Source organism: Chrysochloris asiatica, unplaced genomic scaffold (assembly GCF_000296735.1).
Source record: "Chrysochloris asiatica unplaced genomic scaffold, ChrAsi1.0 scaffold00090, whole genome shotgun sequence".
Taxonomy (NCBI): Eukaryota; Metazoa; Chordata; class Mammalia; order Afrosoricida; family Chrysochloridae; genus Chrysochloris; species Chrysochloris asiatica.
This window is the reverse complement of record NW_006408608.1, coordinates 10,030,813-10,046,810: the sequence shown is the minus strand read 5'-3', so window position 1 is coordinate 10,046,810 and position 15,998 is coordinate 10,030,813. Positions and strand designations below refer to the sequence as shown.

General features: G+C 53.0%; 2 protein-coding genes across 2 annotated transcripts; one reads left to right on the top strand and one right to left on the bottom strand.

Moving 5' to 3' along the window:
• Positions 1–779: 779 nt before the first annotated feature.
• On the bottom strand, positions 780–6,596 carry FBXO2 (F-box protein 2). The gene is made up of 6 exons (XM_006866386.1): positions 6,575–6,596; positions 2,621–2,983; positions 2,046–2,175; positions 1,883–1,978; positions 1,116–1,254; positions 780–914 (listed from the first exon to the last, which is right to left on the bottom strand). The coding sequence occupies exons 1-6, from the start codon at positions 6,594–6,596 to the stop codon at positions 780–782; spliced, it is 885 nt and encodes a 294-aa protein (XP_006866448.1).
• Positions 6,597–8,125: 1,529 nt separating this feature from the next.
• On the top strand, positions 8,126–13,168 carry FBXO44 (F-box protein 44). Its single transcript, XM_006866385.1, has 5 exons — positions 8,126–8,411; positions 10,073–10,199; positions 10,346–10,441; positions 10,549–10,684; positions 12,781–13,168. The coding sequence occupies exons 1-5, from the start codon at positions 8,147–8,149 to the stop codon at positions 12,922–12,924; spliced, it is 768 nt and encodes a 255-aa protein (XP_006866447.1). The 5' UTR covers positions 8,126–8,146; the 3' UTR covers positions 12,925–13,168.
• The last annotated feature ends 2,830 nt before the right edge of the window (positions 13,169–15,998 follow it).

Genomic DNA, 15,998 nt, shown 5'->3' with positions numbered 1-15,998 from the left:
TACCAAGCCAGGAAGGCAGCATGAGTGGACCTGAACCAAGAGGGCCACACACCCAGCTGACCCCTTCGTGTGCTCTCCTACACTTGCTTTCACTGCTGAATGCCAGGAGAATTTGTATCCTAGACCTAGCACCAATCCCATCATCTTGCATTCTGAAGGTGCTGAGCAGCAGCTAGGCTGGAACTAAGCACTGGATAGAGAGACCTGGAGGGCACCCCACCCTCCACTCCTTTACCCAGTCCTGGGCAGCTTGGATGTCATCAGGCGCCAGGCCCCACTGGCCCCTCCTTGGCCCTCACAATCCCGGCCTTTGTCCAGCCCTGTGGCCCTGGCTGGGCTGGCTCTGCACAGGCCCATGGGCCCTGGAAACCGGAGCAGCTGGAGCCCCACCAAGTATTTTTCCAGCCTGGGCCAGGTGCCCTCAGGAGACTGGGAAGGGAGCAGGGGGGAGGGGAGGGCCAATTCATTCATCCATGTGTTCATTCATTCCTTCAACAAATATTTATTGAGCACCCACTTAGAGCAGGCACTACACTAGGTGCAGGAGATGGGGGAGAAGCAGTGAGAGCCAGCCCAGGCCCATGACCTCATAACCCTTACATTCTATTACATTCTAGCTGTGGGCTGCCAATGAGATGCAAATATATGTAGGCTTTATGCCTAGGAGGGCTGTTGTTGGGGCAAGGGATGGGAGAGTGGGGTGAAGGAGGCAAGGATGCTACAAGGACTACAGTAAGGCCTATCTATCCCCCTCCAGGACTGCTGAGGGGAGGGGTCAGTCAGGGTTCCACCCAGACGCTGCTGTTGGTCATCCGAGCCCCGAACCAGCCCTTCCAGTAGACGGAGTCCTTCCCCCCATGCTCGAAACGGATGAAGCGTACTCCAGGCCCATAGTCGGTGAAAGTGTGGGAGATCTGGGGAGGCAGGCAAGGGGGTCAAGCTGGGTGGCATCCCCCACCGCGGTGTCCTCCTGTCCAACCGCTGATCCCCAAGGGTGTTCTCAGCACCGGTGCGAGATGCCGGCTGCACCCACTGTGGGCGGAGTTTCCACAGACTCTCAACCCCCTGGAGTCTAAGCCCCGCCCCACTCCGCCACCCCAGCCCCTCCAGTTCACCTCAATCCATCCCCCTTCATCGGCTTCCTGGGGCACAGCCACCTGCCCACTGTTGAACTCGGCCAGCACGTCCTCGTGCTCGGACAGCAGCTTCACGGTGAGCTCATACACGCAGCCGGCGTCGCTGCGACTGGAGTACCTATCCCCAGGGAAGAAAGGAGCGCGGAAGGCACAGCCTCAGTCCAGATGGCGCGGACCATAGACTGGGCCTTCCACAGATGTCCTGTGTGCCCAACAAGGTCTGAGAAAGAAGGTGACTGTCCCAAGGTCAAACTAAACCCAAACCCACTGCCATAGGGGGTGTTTGTCTACTTACAGCCACCGTATTTGTGGTTTCTGAAGCTGTGAATCTTTATGGGAGCAGACAGCCTCACCTTTCTCCCATGTGGATTTGAACCCCCGAAATTACGGTTAGCAGCCCAATGTCTAATCCATAGAACCACCAGGGTTCCTTCTGGGTCCAACAACTAGGACTAAAACCCAGGTCCACCAGACACAACCTCAGGGCCAAAGCCAGCTCACACATGTTTTTTGAACTGCAGGTTTATTTTAATTTTTAATATACCATATGTATTTGCCAACATTTAAATCTCAGGAGGAAAGGGGTAGACTTCTACTTGCTCCTGAAAACTCACTGTCAACTCTTGCTCAAAGGCCCACGTGAGCATGAACCCAGAGTTAGGGGCAGCTGCTCCTCAGGCAGGGCACCAGCTCCAATTTGCCCCCTTCCCACCCCTCTGAGCAGCTCTGGCCCCAAGGCCACTCACCAGTCCTTCACCACGATGGCTGGCTGAGTCGTGTCCAGCACCTCCTCCCAGTAGCCTTCTGCCTGCAGGTCAACGATCTGCGCTTTGCGGCACCACCTGAGAGAACTGGGGTCAAGACAGAGTGGACACCCCAACCCCAACCCCTCCAGCCCTTTCTCCTTACTGAAAGGAGGAGACGAAGAACTTCTTGACGCTTTCATCATGGATGAATTCTGACCCACAGTCTCCTGGCAGTTCCTCCACCCTCCAGCCGTCCCCACCATGTTCCACATCACACCAGCCCTCCAAGTCATCTGTAGGGAAACAGCAGTCCACACTGCTCACCCTAGCCTGCTGTGGGCAGGGCAGTAGAGACTGAGTACTTGAGTGGTGGGCAGGGCAATAATTGTTGTGGTGAAGTGCTGGCGAGTCGGTTCCGACCCATAGCGACCCGGTATAGGGTTTTTAAGGAGTGCAGTGGCTCTGTAGGATAAGCACTACAAGATCGGTAGTTCGAGCCCATGAGCCACTCTGCTGCTCCGCAGGAAAAAAAATGAGGCTTTCTGCTCCCACAAAGATTTACAACCTTGAAACCCTATACAGGGTGGCTATGAGAGTCAGAACCGACTGGAAGGCACTTTTAACAACTCTGTACTAAGTAATGTGCCAAAACCAAACAGACTGGTCCTGAGATGGTCCACTTTTACAGAAAAGCAGCTGAGCGCCCTTGGCAGAGCAAACCACGGGGTAGTCCCTTACCTTCCCCGCACGCGTTGCGCAGCAAGTTGCGCCGCCGCTTGCTCAAGAAGTAGAACTGCTGCCAGTGGTCGCGCTCATCCTCTGTGCCGCCCTCGACCACCAGCCCCTCCTGCTGGCACTTGAGCAACCACAGGGGGGCGCCATCCACCAGCTCCTTCCAGCGCAGGCACACCAGGCGGCAAGCCTGCACAAGCTCAGAGGCCGGCAGCTCAGCCAGCACTCTCAGCAGCAAAGGCTCTGGCAGCTCCTCCAAGTACGCGCTCTCTTCCTCCTCGGGCTGGTCCTCCTCTGCGTTTCCCTCCTCTGCACACGCCTCCTCCGTCTGCTCCTCTGGGTTGGCCTCCTCAGGTTGGCCCACACTTTCTGTGGGTGGGAGTGAGTGGGTAGCTGCGATTCCTCACAGACTGTTCTCTTCCTCACCCCAGACTCACAACGTGCTCATTAGAATCCATTTCCCCTTCCTCTGACTACCCCCAGACTGGTGCCCAGTAGAGGCCCAAAGGGCCAGCATTAAGTCCCAAGAGGAGTTTCAGAAGACTGTTTCACCTTCTGGGGCCAAAAAACCACTTACATGAGCAGATAGCAGCAATGGTAATATGGCTTCTAATGACATCCACCTATAGCATTGTCCTAACGACTGTTTCAGAGCCTCTAGACGAGCTCCGGGGTAGCATAGTGGTTATGAATCGGGCTGCGAACAGCAAGGTCAGCAGTTTGAAACTACCAGCTGTTCCGCGAGAGAAAGAGGAGGTTTTCTGCTCCTGTAAAGATTCACAGCCTTGGAAACCCTGTACAGGGTCACTATGAGTTGGAACCAACTCCACGGCATATAACCACAACAACAGGTGGTGCACTTGGACTATGTGCTTGACTGCTTACCAAGAAGTTAGAGGTTCCAGTCCACCCAGAGGCGTCTCAGAAAAAAGGCCAATCTACTGCCCCCCCTCCAGAAAAAAAAAAACCAACCAGCCATTGAAAACACTATGGAGACACCATGAGCTGGAATCAAGTAGATGGGCCTGATTCAGGTACGTTTCACACATGAACTCCTTCAATCCTTCTAACCACCATGAGAACTCAGTTCTGTCACCTCCTCAAGGAAGCTGTCCTGGGATCCCTCCATTTACAGCCCGTATCCATCCCTCACTAACTTTTGTCCTACGGTGAGATGGTTTGATGAACACCTCTCCCTACTAAATGGAGCTCCATGGGCAGGAGCCAGGACTGGAAACTCCCTGCTTCACCTGGCATCTGGCATCTTGCCTGGTACGCTGCCAACAGCTTTGTTTATTGAGCACTTAGCAAGGGTCAGGCATTGGTCTGAGCATTTCAATTCTATTTACTCCTTAAATCTGTGAGAACTTAAAATCTCTTTGAGGATACGGCTAGTTCTGTCATGCTGTCCTTATGCCACTGATGAGGAAACTGAGGCAGAGAGGTTAAACAGCCCAGGATCACACAGCTAGTAAGTGGCTGGGTTTGGATTTGAGCCCAGGCAGCTAGCTCGAGCCACCTTTAACTGCAGCTTTGATAATCATCCAAGTAGGAGGCCTTGTTATGATTTTGCAGATGAAAACACACAGGTTCAGAAGTATACAGTGACTTGTGAAGGTCACTCTTAGTATTATGGCAGAGGACATGGGATCTGAGACTGGGAGAGGAAGAGCAGGAGGCACGATGCAGCAGAGGTCCCCCAAACAACCACTGTGGTGCGACCCGGAGATAGGACAAGAAGTTCTTTGAGAAAGACTATGTATATCTAACAGGTGCTTGGGAAAGGATGGTTTCTTTACCCTTCTGTGTTCCCATCCCTGACCCTCAGGTTCCTCATCTATAAATGAGGGTGTAATCTTTATGCCAGGCTACATGAACTGGACTAGTGTTCTAACCCCCTAAAGAGGGTACAAGGGCATTGTAGATTGTACGGATGGGCAGATGTGAGACATTAAAGGTGGAACTGTGTACTGGATCCCAGCTGGGCCATCACAGCCTTGAGTAAGCAGATACTCCATGCCTAATGATTGGGGGGAGGGAAGGAGTGGACAGTGGGGAAAGGATGGAGCCACTCTGGGTGATGGGGGAGGCCACCGCTCACAGACCTAGGACAGGGAATCCTGAAGGCTGGGCATTGTAAAGCCAGGAGGTAGGGGGAATATGGAAGTAGGTCAGGTACTCAGGGAGGGGGCAGGTGGCAGCACCTAGGCCCAAGTCCAGGTGCCGCCAGGACCCCACCTGCCAGCCCTGCGCCTCCTCACATACATTTTCTGCCTCTCCCATATAGTCAGCCCCGCTAGAGGCCTGGGTCTGTGTCAACCACCTCCTTGGAGCCCAGCCGGGGCCCTGGTAGCACAGTGGTTAAAATGTGCAGCTGCTACCTGAAAGATGGAAAGATCAGCAGTTTGAACCCACCAGCGAGCGGCTCCTCGGAAGAAAATTGTGGCAGTCTGCTTCCATAAGATGTACAGTCCTAGAAACCTTATGAGGCAGTTCTACTCTGTCCTAGAGGATTGCTGAGTCAGAATCGACTCATTGGGCAGTGGGTTCAGTTGGGGTGAAGCCCAGCACATAGTGAGTCCTCAGAAAATCAAGGCTTCCAACTGATTCAACCCCTGATGAGAATTTGCCTTTCCATCGCAGATGTACTAAATCAGAATCTACATTTATAACAGGATGTATATATCTGAATCACCTGAGAATCTTGTGAAACTGTAGATTGTGATTCAGTATATCTGAGATGGTGAGCCAATCATCACTACAGAATCAAGCCAGAGTGAAGCCATTTGAAGCCCTGCAGCAAACGCTAATGGAATCTCTTTATGAAACAGAGCAGTTTCTCTTCATTAGTGTATCTGTATTTTTTGCCACATCTTTATGATGGAGGAAGTACCCCTCCCTTTTTGTGAAGAAGACACTGAGGCCCAAAGAGATTTAGCAGAATAGCGGGGAGGTAAAGAGGGGATTGGCAGCTCCTGAAGCTACCTCACCTAACTATGTACCACCACAGCTCCCTAGGGAGCTGTGCCCAGTGTCCTCATCTCTCCACCCTGCCCCCCCCCATCCCTATCTTGGCCCCGGCAGACACCTGATGCTCTCAAAAGGTGCACCTCGCCCAGTACCCTCTCCTGGCCCAGGGCCTGGAACTGGAGGCCCCAGATCCCATTACAGCCCCCACCCCCTCTCCTGTGGACACAACTCCCCACATTGTTGCTGTCGGAAAGTTATCTGGCCCCTGGATGCTGACTCTTAGGCTGAGTCACCCACCTGGATTGGGCCCAGAGTCCATGGAATAGCTGGACCCTGGGAAAAAGCAGGAGCTGATTCTGGTACCCAAAAAATAGGATGTGGCAAGGGTGCCACAGACTAGGAGCCTGGGATGCAGAATTTTCAGGGCTGGAAGAGACCGGGAGCCGGCAGTACCACAGTGCTTCCCCCAAGCAGTGCCCACCCTCAGCTAGACCTGGGGGAAAGGGGTGAAGTTGGTCCCACCCTGACTCGGCAGGCAACACCTGTGGGCACAGAGGGAGTTGAGGAGCGGGTGTCTTTGGTTCCAAAGAAGATGACTGGGCAGACTCAGAGGGTCCTGAGCATAAGCCAAGAGCTGGCTCCAGCTCTCCCTCAGCCCTGACCTGATCTCCGCTGGGCTTCTGCTGCTTAGATAACCCAGCCCTTGGGAAACTGGGGGTGAGAACCTGGGATGACTCCAATGCTATTTCATGGGTAACTGGGGCCTACGCATCCTCCCCTCCAGCCTGACATCTCTTGGGGCCTCATGTCATACCAAGATCCCAAAGTAACGACCAGGATTGTACTATCAACGATTTGCTTGGGCGAAAGTTTGTCGTGCTGGGTCTTGGGGGGCTCCCTCGCTCTCGGATGACCCCCCTCTGCGGCGCTCGCTGCCTGCCAGTCTCCCCTCCCGGGCTGGAGCGAGTGGGTCCGGGCGGCGGCAGCTACCTGGGTCTCCGTCTCCGTCCATCGCTGCAGTGGGCGGTCGCGAGAGGAACCGAAGCGCTGCGGGGTTGCGGTGGCGAGTCCAGGCGCTGCTAGCGTCTAGGTCCGGTTGGCGGCGCCTCTTTAAGGCTGCCTTGCCCCGCCCTGCCCGGCCCCGCCTCACCTTTGGCTCGGCGCCTGGACGCCCCGCAGTCCGAACTGTCGGTCCGAGACTGCGGACCCAGGAGGCTTGGAAAGGTCACAAGTCGGTTTTCTGTATTTGGGGGTGGCCAATTGAAGGTGTCTTCCAGCGCTAATCTGGGGTGGCTACGGGGAGGAGATGGCGCGGGGGACACAGTCTGGGTCACACAGAGAGGGTGCGGGACCTACCGCGGGAGCGGAGGAAGGGAGGGCCGGAGTTTCCTCCCGCCCCCCAGGTAATTTTCCTACTTCTCCATTGGGGGTGCATCCCCTGCCTGGAGTTCTTCAGCGCGGCGCAAGGGGCGGTGCCTGGGAGGGGAGGTGGGGTTGCAACGCCGGCGGCAGTAGGCTGAGCCTGGAGCTGAACATCCCTGCCCCGAGCTGGATCGTACAGCGGAGACCGAGCGCAGGTGACCGGTAGAAGGGACCGCGGGGGCGCCGGAGTAGGGCGCAGCCCGGTGGGGCGACCAGCGAGCTCATCGGTTCCCAGCCGTTCCGCGGTGCACAGAGAGAGGCCCAGCGCGGGCAAAGCCCAGGCCGCCACGCTTCTTCAGGCTGCGCTGCGGCCACGAACAGCAAGGCGGCGAGAACCAGGTCTGGGGTCGCCCCATCAAGGCTCAAGGGCATAAGTCCCAACCTTGGGGACGTGTTAAAAACATAATGTAACGGATGGGGGGGGGGGGGTCGTAGGCGTGCTGGGGGCCTTGGGACTGAAGCCCAGCCACGGGAGCGGAGGTGGGACAGCAAAGGCCCTTCCCAGCGCCCACCACTCGATTTTGGCAGATTATTTCCCCCTGTGAGTTTGAGATTTTCCTTTGACCCCTTTGAGTCTCCATCGAAAACTATGATCATTATCCCCTCGCCCACAATTGCCCATCCCTTCACCACGTCTTGAGGACGGAGACAATAGAGATGGTACGGGCAAGCTGGGGTGCTCTGCCGAGCTGCAGCGTTGTTAGTCTCACCTTAGAGCGGCACCCATGGAAAAAGGCAGACTCCAGAGGCAGAGCACACCGGGCTCCTGACCACCTTCTGTCCCTGCCTCTGTGACCTTGGGCATTTCTCCAGGCCCTCTTACCGGCCCCAGTGGCCACCATGAGGTGCAGTGAAAAAATGAGAGCTCTCCTTTGATTAAGCACCTGTTGTGTCTCTGGTTTGTTGAACCCTCCCACTGAGCCCAAGAGGCGAGGCGAGTACTGCTCAGGGTCCCATTTTACATAGGAGGAAACCAAAGCTTGGAGAAGCACAGTGACTTTCCTGAGTTAGTAAACGCCAAACTGGGATAAGGACCACCATCCCACAAGTTGCTACAAATACCAAAGGTCCTGGGGGAAGGGTTTGACCTTTAATGGAACTTTTCAATAACCTCAGGAGAGTGTCTGGAAGCCACCAGCCATGGCTGTGGGGAACATCAATGAGCTACCGGAGAACACCCTCCTGGAGCTCTTCACCCATGTGCCTGCCCGCCAGCTGCTGCTACACTGCCGCCTAGTCTGCAGCCTCTGGCGTGACCTCATCGACCTTGTGACCCTCTGGAAACGTAAGTGTCTGCGTGATGGCTTCATCACTGAAGACTGGGACCAACCCGTGGCCGACTGGAAGATCTTCTACTTCCTCCGCAGCCTCCATAGGAACCTCCTGCACAACCCCTGTGCTGAAGGTGGGGTACCAGTGAATCTGATATGTCCCCACCCCCATGCCCAGTAGTCATACCAGCTAATATTTATTGAGTTGTATGTGGAATCCCTGGGTGGTGCAGACAGCTATGGTTAAGTGTTTGGCTACTAACCAGTCTCGTGGCTTCAATTCACCCAGAGGCACTTGAGAAGAAAGGTCCCAGGATCTACTTCTGATAGATCCTTAGATCTCCATTAGGTTTTTGATAACCTAATGGAGCACTTTTCTACTCTGAAACGTGGGGTCACCAAGAATCACTGCATCAACTCAATAGAAACAGATTGGTTTGGGTTTGGGTACCATGCTAAGTACTTAGGATGGTTAAACTTTAATCATCTCTCAGTAACTCTAAAAGGCAGTTACTTTAAGTATACCCTTTCTTCAGTTGCACAAAAAGGCCAACAGTGGCATTTCTTATTCCACTCATAAGATATTTCCCACGAAGAGGAAAATTTGGCTGATTGGGACTAATTGTGTCCAAGACACAAGACCAGGAAGTCCGAATCATATTTTGTTGACCTGGATCCCAGATTCCAGGATTAGACCTACTGAGACCATCCCTGAGGGCAAAGGGGACTTTGCTCATGGAAGAGAGGTACAGTTTTCTTTCTGCCATGTTACCACCACAGTCAAAGTTTCTTCAGCCATCAGAACCTCCTTCCCCTACTGGGTTGTCAGAAGTCAGCTGGACACTCTAATGAAAGGGTCTCAGAACTTAGTCCTCTACCACATGACCAAATTCTGGAACAAAATGATAAAACAACCCCTCAAGGCAGTCCACCCCATGCCTTGTCTCAGTTGACTTCCCAAGAACCATGTTCTTGACTGGCATTTGTCAAAATGTGGTCCCTGAACCCAATTCTAAACATAGTTTTGACATTCTTAAAGGGTTGAAAATAAAGATTATGTGATAGAAACAGCATATGATCTGTTGTTAAGTGCCATCGAGTCAATTCTGACCTGTATAGGGTTTCTGAGGAGCATTTGGTGAGCTTGAACTACCGACCTTGCAGTTCAAATGACTTTACAGTCTGATGCATTAGCCAACAGCGCCACACCAGGACTCCTATATGATCTGTAGAGCCTAAAATATTTACTTTCTGGCCCTTTACAACCCCTGTTCTTGAGCTCAGTTTAAGAGAAGAAAACCAAAGTTAAGAGAGGGAAAGTCAAATGCTTAAGATTACTCAGCACATCAGTGATAGAGCTGGAAATAGGACTCAGGTCTGTCTGGCCCAGGTTAGAACATACCCCGTCACGGAAAGGAACAGGTGTGATTTTCTGTCATCAAACATCTCTGGATTCCCATTGGCAATCACTCAGCGTGGTGTTTAGCAGATTGTTATTAAGTGCCATCGAGTCAGTTCCAACTCATAGTGACCCTCTAGAGGGTTTCCAAGGAGCGACTGGTGAGCTTAAACCACCAACCTTGCAGTTCAAACTGACTGTGCAGTCTAGCGCATTAACCCACAGCACCACACTAGGACTCCTTAGTAGGAGGTGAGGACTGTTGATCTACAATGTCCCAAGGTACAAGGCTCAGGGCACCTGGGGAGATCTAGGGAGAGAAATAGGAGGAGGGGGCACTTGAGAGAAGGTGATCAGCAGGGGCTTCCTTTCATATGAAGTCTGCTTTTCTTCCAGAGGGGTTTGAGTTCTGGAGCCTGGACGTGAATGGCGGAGATGAATGGAAGGTGGAGGATCTCTCTAGAGACCAGAGAAAGGAGTTCCCCAGTGGCCAGGTCAAGAAATACTTCGTGACTTCTTATTAGTAAGATCCAAGGCCCATAGTCTCAGGGTGGGGGCAGCCCAAGTCACTTCCCCTTGGGGTCTCTCCCTCCCCCGGGAGGGACAGTCCCAGACCCCAGTGCCCTAGAGGTGAGTCCCAGCCCCTCCCATCCCTCCACCTGCCTCCAGCACCTGCCTCAAGTCCCAGGTGGTGGACCTCAAGGCTGAAGGGTATTGGGAGGAACTGATGGATACCACACGGCCGGACATCGAGGTCAAGGACTGGTGAGTGCCTGGGGCGAGGGTCTGGGGTGGGGCCTGCCACTCTGGTGCCCCATCCCCACCCTGCCCCCCACCTCCAAGGTTCTGATGGACCCTTCCTCTGCTTGCAGGTTCGCAGCCAGGCCAGACTGCGGGTCCAAGTACCAGCTGTCTGTTCAGCTCCTGTCATCAGCGCATGCACCTCTGGGGACCTTCCAGCCAGACCCAGCGATGATCCAGCAGAAGAGCGATGCCAAGTGGAGAGAGGTGTGTGGGCTGAGGATGGAGACGAGGGACATCTATCTCTCAAGGCTGAGACTACAATCAGATAAGTCTGGGTTCAAATCCCAACTCTGCTGCTTCTCATCTGGGCTTCAGTTGTTCTGAGTTTTAGTTTCTTCATCCTTAGAGCTCAGTGAGTTCTGAAAGAAGTCAGTGGGATGGTGCTGGTAAAACAGCCCAAAGAAATGTTCAAAAAGGTTGACTGCTATTGATTGTTGTTAAATGCTATTGAGTCGTCGGTTCCAACTCATAGTGACCCGGTATAGAGTTTCCAAGGAGCAGCTGGTGAGTTTGAACCACTGACTTTGTGGTTCAAACTGACCTTGCAGTCCTGCACTTATCCTACGGTGCCACACCAGAACTCCCACTATTGATTACTGATATTATTACCATTTTCTAGACCAGGAGTCCTAGTGTGGCACTGCAGGATAATGCAGTGGACTACAAAGTTAGTGTGAACTGCAAGATCAGCGGTTCAAATCCACCTGCTGCTCCTCAGAAACCCTAGACAGGGTTGCTATGAGTCAGAACCGACTAGGCGACACTTAACACAACATTTTCTAGACCAAGGATCAGCAAAGTATTTTTTTGTTGTTTTATTTTTGTGAATTGAGTGATAGCTTACATGGGAGAACGTCGGCTTTACACCATCGTTTCATTGCATTGATTACAATCTCCTCCATGCATCACATCATCATTCAACAGTATGTTCTTTTATTCTGTGTTTGTAATGTACACAAAAACCAAAGGGCACATTCTGTAAGCCTGCTTCCTGGCCTCCAGCACACAGCCTTTCTCTTTCCATGAGTCTGGAGTCCTTAGCTGCTCTACCTCTCCATGTCTTCATCTCTGCCTTCAGCTCTGGTGTCGGTGCTTCTCTGGATAAGGTCCCACATTCCACTCGTGCTCTTCTCCTTTGATGGTCCTAGGGTCCTCTGTCTTGGACTGTAAGATTAACTGCTCCCCCTTTTTTGTTACAAAACTTCTACCTTTACAATTGTGGCAATTGCAATTAGTCATGATAACAATTACTCACTATTGAATCATAAGAATCTCATCCCCATCTCCTTCCACCAGACCCATGTTGACAAGAAGAAAACTATTCAGTGGGGACTCTACTTTTCCCTGCACACTCTGAAACTAAACTCCCTCTTGAAAACTTGCAAGCCAGTCACTTTGTTTTATTGCCCCCATGATCAGCAAAATATTCTTAAAGGGCCATACTGTGTCCCAGTGATTCAACTCTATTTCAGCATGAAAGGAAGCTTAGACAACATGTAAATGAAATTTGTAAAACTTTATAAGAACCAGCAGCTATTCCACTGGCCCAAGTTTACCTGTCCCTGGTCTAGACCAGCGCTATCTCGTAGAACTTTCAGCAGTGAATAGGAATAACCACATGTGACTACTGAGCCTTTTATAAAAGGCAGTTCTTGAGTAGGGGGCTGAATTTTTCATTTTAATTCACTTAAATGGCCTCATTGGCCAGTGACAACCATATTGGACACAGCAGGTCTAGATACCCTTTGGCAATTTTCAGCTCCATTGATCTGTATACTGTCCAACAGACGGAGGTAGCAAGACTTAGCTCCATTTTACAGATGAGGAAACTGAAGCCTAGAGAATGAAGTTGTTGTTAAGTGCCGTCGAGTTGGTTCCGACCCATAGCAACCCTGTATAGGGTTTCCGAGGAGCAGCTGGTGAGCTTGAACCGCCAACCTTGCAGTTAAAACGGCTTTGTGCATTAACCCACAGCGCCACACCAGGACTCTAGAGAATCAAGTGGTGGTGGTGGCGTGCTGTGGAGTCGGTTCCGACTCATAGCGACCCTGCATAGGGTTTCCATTGTAAATCTTTACAGGAGCAGAAAGCCTCATCTTTCTCCCATGAACAGCTGGTAGTTTCGAACTGCTGACCTTGAGGTTAGCAGCCCGATTAGTAGCCACTGAGCTACCAGCGCTCTTTCTCCAATACTAGGAGCTCCGCCCCTTCTCCACTCCCCTGCCCCTTCAAGCAGTACTGTCCTGCTTAGAGTCAGCTCCTCTGACCTTTCTCCTTCCCTCTACCTGCCCCCTTCCCAGGTCTCCCACACATTCTCCAACTACCCACCCGGCGTCCGCTACATCTGGTTTCAGCACGGCAGCGTGGACACTCGCTACTGGGCTGGCTGGTACGGCCCAAGGGTCACCAACAGCAGCATCACCATTGGGCCCCCACTGCCTTGACACCCCCAAGTTCCCACCTGCCAGACCCTTACTGGTAAATTGCTGTCAAAGAAGGAGCAGGCTTGAGAAGGAGAGGTGGGGGCCAAGCCCCGTAGTTCACCCTTGCCCCACAGTTGCCTGATTCTTGTGGCACCTCTTGGTTTGTGAATCCCTCACCTCTTATTGGGACCAGCCCTCCACCCACCTGAGTTCTTGGCCTAAATGGTGGCAGGAAGGCCTGCATGGGCCCCTTTAATAGACAGGGACTTCCCCACCCCAGGCTTCTTTGGGAGTGGGACTCCAACCTAGATCTGCATCTCTGCCTTCCTTTCTTGGGACCTTTCTCTCTGTGCTGTCTGGAGGGCCTCGGACCCAGGAGATTGGCAGGCTGGTGAACGTGGATAGTGCAGGCGTTCTGAAGCTACCATGTCACTGAGACACAGCTGAGGGAAAGCCCTGTGTGGGGAGGGATCCAGGCTGGGTATGAACTGTCCTCATCTCACTGTAGCCCCAGAAGCTACATGGGTATCAGGTAGAGGCAGGGGACCCCCAGAATCCTGCCCAGGGTGACCCAGAGCAGATGGCGAAAAGGATTGAGCTCCAATTCTGAGAACTGGGGCAAGCGAGCCCTGGATGAGTGGATGGGGGCTTGCCAAGGACCACCCATTCACCTCCATACACAGGTGACCTGGAGATGTTCCAGGCCCCCAGCCCACCTTTAGAACTGCCATTTTCAGGACCTCCCCACGTTCCTGCTGGAAGTACAGCAGTACCTCCTTCTGATCCCACCCCTGCTGCATGTAGCCAAATAAAGTGCCTCCAGCCCAGATGGTGCGCTGTGGTTTCTGGGAGAAAAGTCAGACCTGGCAGGAAGCCCTGCCCCAGGCCTGGCAGAAGATGTAGCTTGTGACTGGTGCCCACTTCACAGAGAGGTTCTCATTGCAGATTACAGAACAGGATCTAGGGGACAGACCCTTTATAAAGAGCTTCCCAAACATCTGAGGAGGTCTGACCCAATGCTGGGGGTAGGTGGATGTGGATGTTGGGTCAGAGGTGCCTTCATAAACACTGGTTACTGTAGACAATAAAGTCCAAGAATCTAGAATATTGCTTGGCACACAGTAGGTACTCAATTCATTAAATGCAACTATGTCACTTGGTAAGATGAGGACCTGGCCTGGGGTCAGTGCAGGGACCAAGTTAGAGAAAAGGTGTGTCTTGAAGATGCAGCCTTAGCTGCAGTTACCTTTTTGACCTGGGCCAGATGCCCTTGTGCATTGCATAACTGCATGTAGTTTTCTAAAGTAGGTGCTGCATAAATATTTGTTTAATGAAGGTGGGAATGAACTAATTTACTCCGGGCCAAAAGTCAGAGAGGTTTTTACCTTTGAGTTCATTGAATCCTGCCTGGAGTCACACACCCCATGAGACACATAGCCAGGTTCAAGTCCAGAAAGTCAGCTCTCAAACCTTACCATAAGGAAGGAGCCCTTGGGACAGGGCTGGAAAGGGCTCCACCTGCATTGAAGTGGGACCAGGTGATAGGAGGGCTAAGAAGGTGCCGCGAAGGGGCAGGACTTGCCTGGGTGGGGACTCACCGGGCTTCTCTCTGAAGAACAGAAGTCCTGAGAAGCGTGGTGGCTCTGTAGAATAAGCACTAAACTGCAAACCATAAGGTCTACAGTTCCAGCCGCTCCACGGGAGAAAGATGAAGATTTCTGCTCCGGAAAAGACATACAGGGTAGTTATGAGTTGGAACCGACTCAACAGTACTCCACAGTAGTGGAGTTCTAGTATGGTGCTGGACTGCTCACCGCAAAATCGGCGGTTCAAACCTAGCAGACGAGCCTCGGAAATCCTGTACAGGGTTCACTATAAGTGGGAAGTCTACGGCAGTTAGTCCTTACTGCTGAGTTGCCCCACATCTGGAGAGAAAGACAGTGATTCAGGAACCAAGCTGAGGCCCTAGTGCCTGGTATTCCACATTGGGTCCTGGGTCCGGAGGCCCAAACCTTCCCTTCAGTGTTGTGCTCCTGCTGCCAAGCCCAAATGTGGACGTGGGGGTGGGGCCCCGCTTTGGGCGTGGCGAGCAGGTCCCGGAGCAGACCCGTAGAGGGCGTGACCAGCCAGCCCTGAGCGCTGGCGGCGACCGGAGGCCAGCTGACTCCAGGCGGATCCCAACTCCCGTGCTGTACGGGCGCCCGCCCGGCACCACAGGTCTCGGCCCAGCCAGGAGGAGGAGAAAGGCAGCGAGGTAAGGGACCTGCGTCCCCAGCAGGGTGGGAGCACCGGGTGGTCTCTGAGCCCGCAGACGCGGGGTTCCGGGCGGTAGGGGCGGAGTTCCGGGCGGCGCGCGGGGGACGCGGGTTGGTGGCTCCTATCGGGTCACGCACTGTGCGGCATCCCGGGTTGTCGGGCCTTACTCCTGCCGGGGTTCCGTCACGCTTCCGCCCAGACCGAAGATCGGCTTCCGCGTTCACCAGGCCACTCCCCCGAACGCCTTAACAACAGTGTCTGGAGGGGTTGGGAGGGTCGAAGAAAGGTCTGGTATGTGGGAAACTTAAGCAGTGTGCGGAATGTTTTAGAGCTGAGGTTGACTTGTTCGCGGCAAAATCCCTTAGGGTATCCTTTACCGAGCCTTTTCCCGCAGTCACGCTTCTCCCTAGGAACAGCGGAAACAGGGGCGTTGGCTGGGGCGGGCGAGAAAATGCTGCTGGAGCCAGAGTTAAGGCCGCGGCAGGAGCTTCTTGTAAACAAGATGCCTCTTACCCAGAGCCTACCACCGGTATTTAGTCTAGACATACATGTTTTTCGAAGTTGGAAACATTTAAAAATGGACATTTTGTATATATATATTTTTTTTACAATTGTTCCTGACATACAGAACACCTGATTATGTTGGGCCTATTTTTTACCCTATCATAGTACATTCACAACCTATTTTATTTATGTGCATGTTTTTAATCTGCCACGCTAAAGTGCCCAGGCAGGTGCCTAAGTGTATGGCCAAGTGGAGTACTCACATTCTTTTTCGGGGTTGGAAGTGCTTGGAAAATGAGAAGAGGCTGGGCGTTTCCGTACATGTATGCCTTAGT

Excerpts from the sequence above, each read along its gene's own strand:
- FBXO2 (XM_006866386.1), bottom strand. The coding sequence starts at position 6,596 with ATGGACGGAGACGGAGACCCAG. Across the intron at positions 2,176-2,620 it reads GCGCAACGCGTGCGGGGAAG|ATGACTTGGAGGGCTGGTGT; the intron begins GTAAGGGACTAC and ends GTTTCCCTACAG. Across the intron at positions 915-1,115 it reads ATGAAGGGGGATGGATTGAG|ATCTCCCACACTTTCACCGA; the intron begins GTGAACTGGAGG and ends CTGCCTCCCCAG.
- FBXO44 (XM_006866385.1), top strand. The coding sequence starts at position 8,147 with ATGGCTGTGGGGAACATCAATGAGCTACCGGAGAACACCCTCCTGGAG. Across the intron at positions 8,412-10,072 it reads GCACAACCCCTGTGCTGAAG|AGGGGTTTGAGTTCTGGAGC; the intron begins GTGGGGTACCAG and ends CTTTTCTTCCAG. Across the intron at positions 10,685-12,780 it reads GCGATGCCAAGTGGAGAGAG|GTCTCCCACACATTCTCCAA; the intron begins GTGTGTGGGCTG and ends CCCCCTTCCCAG.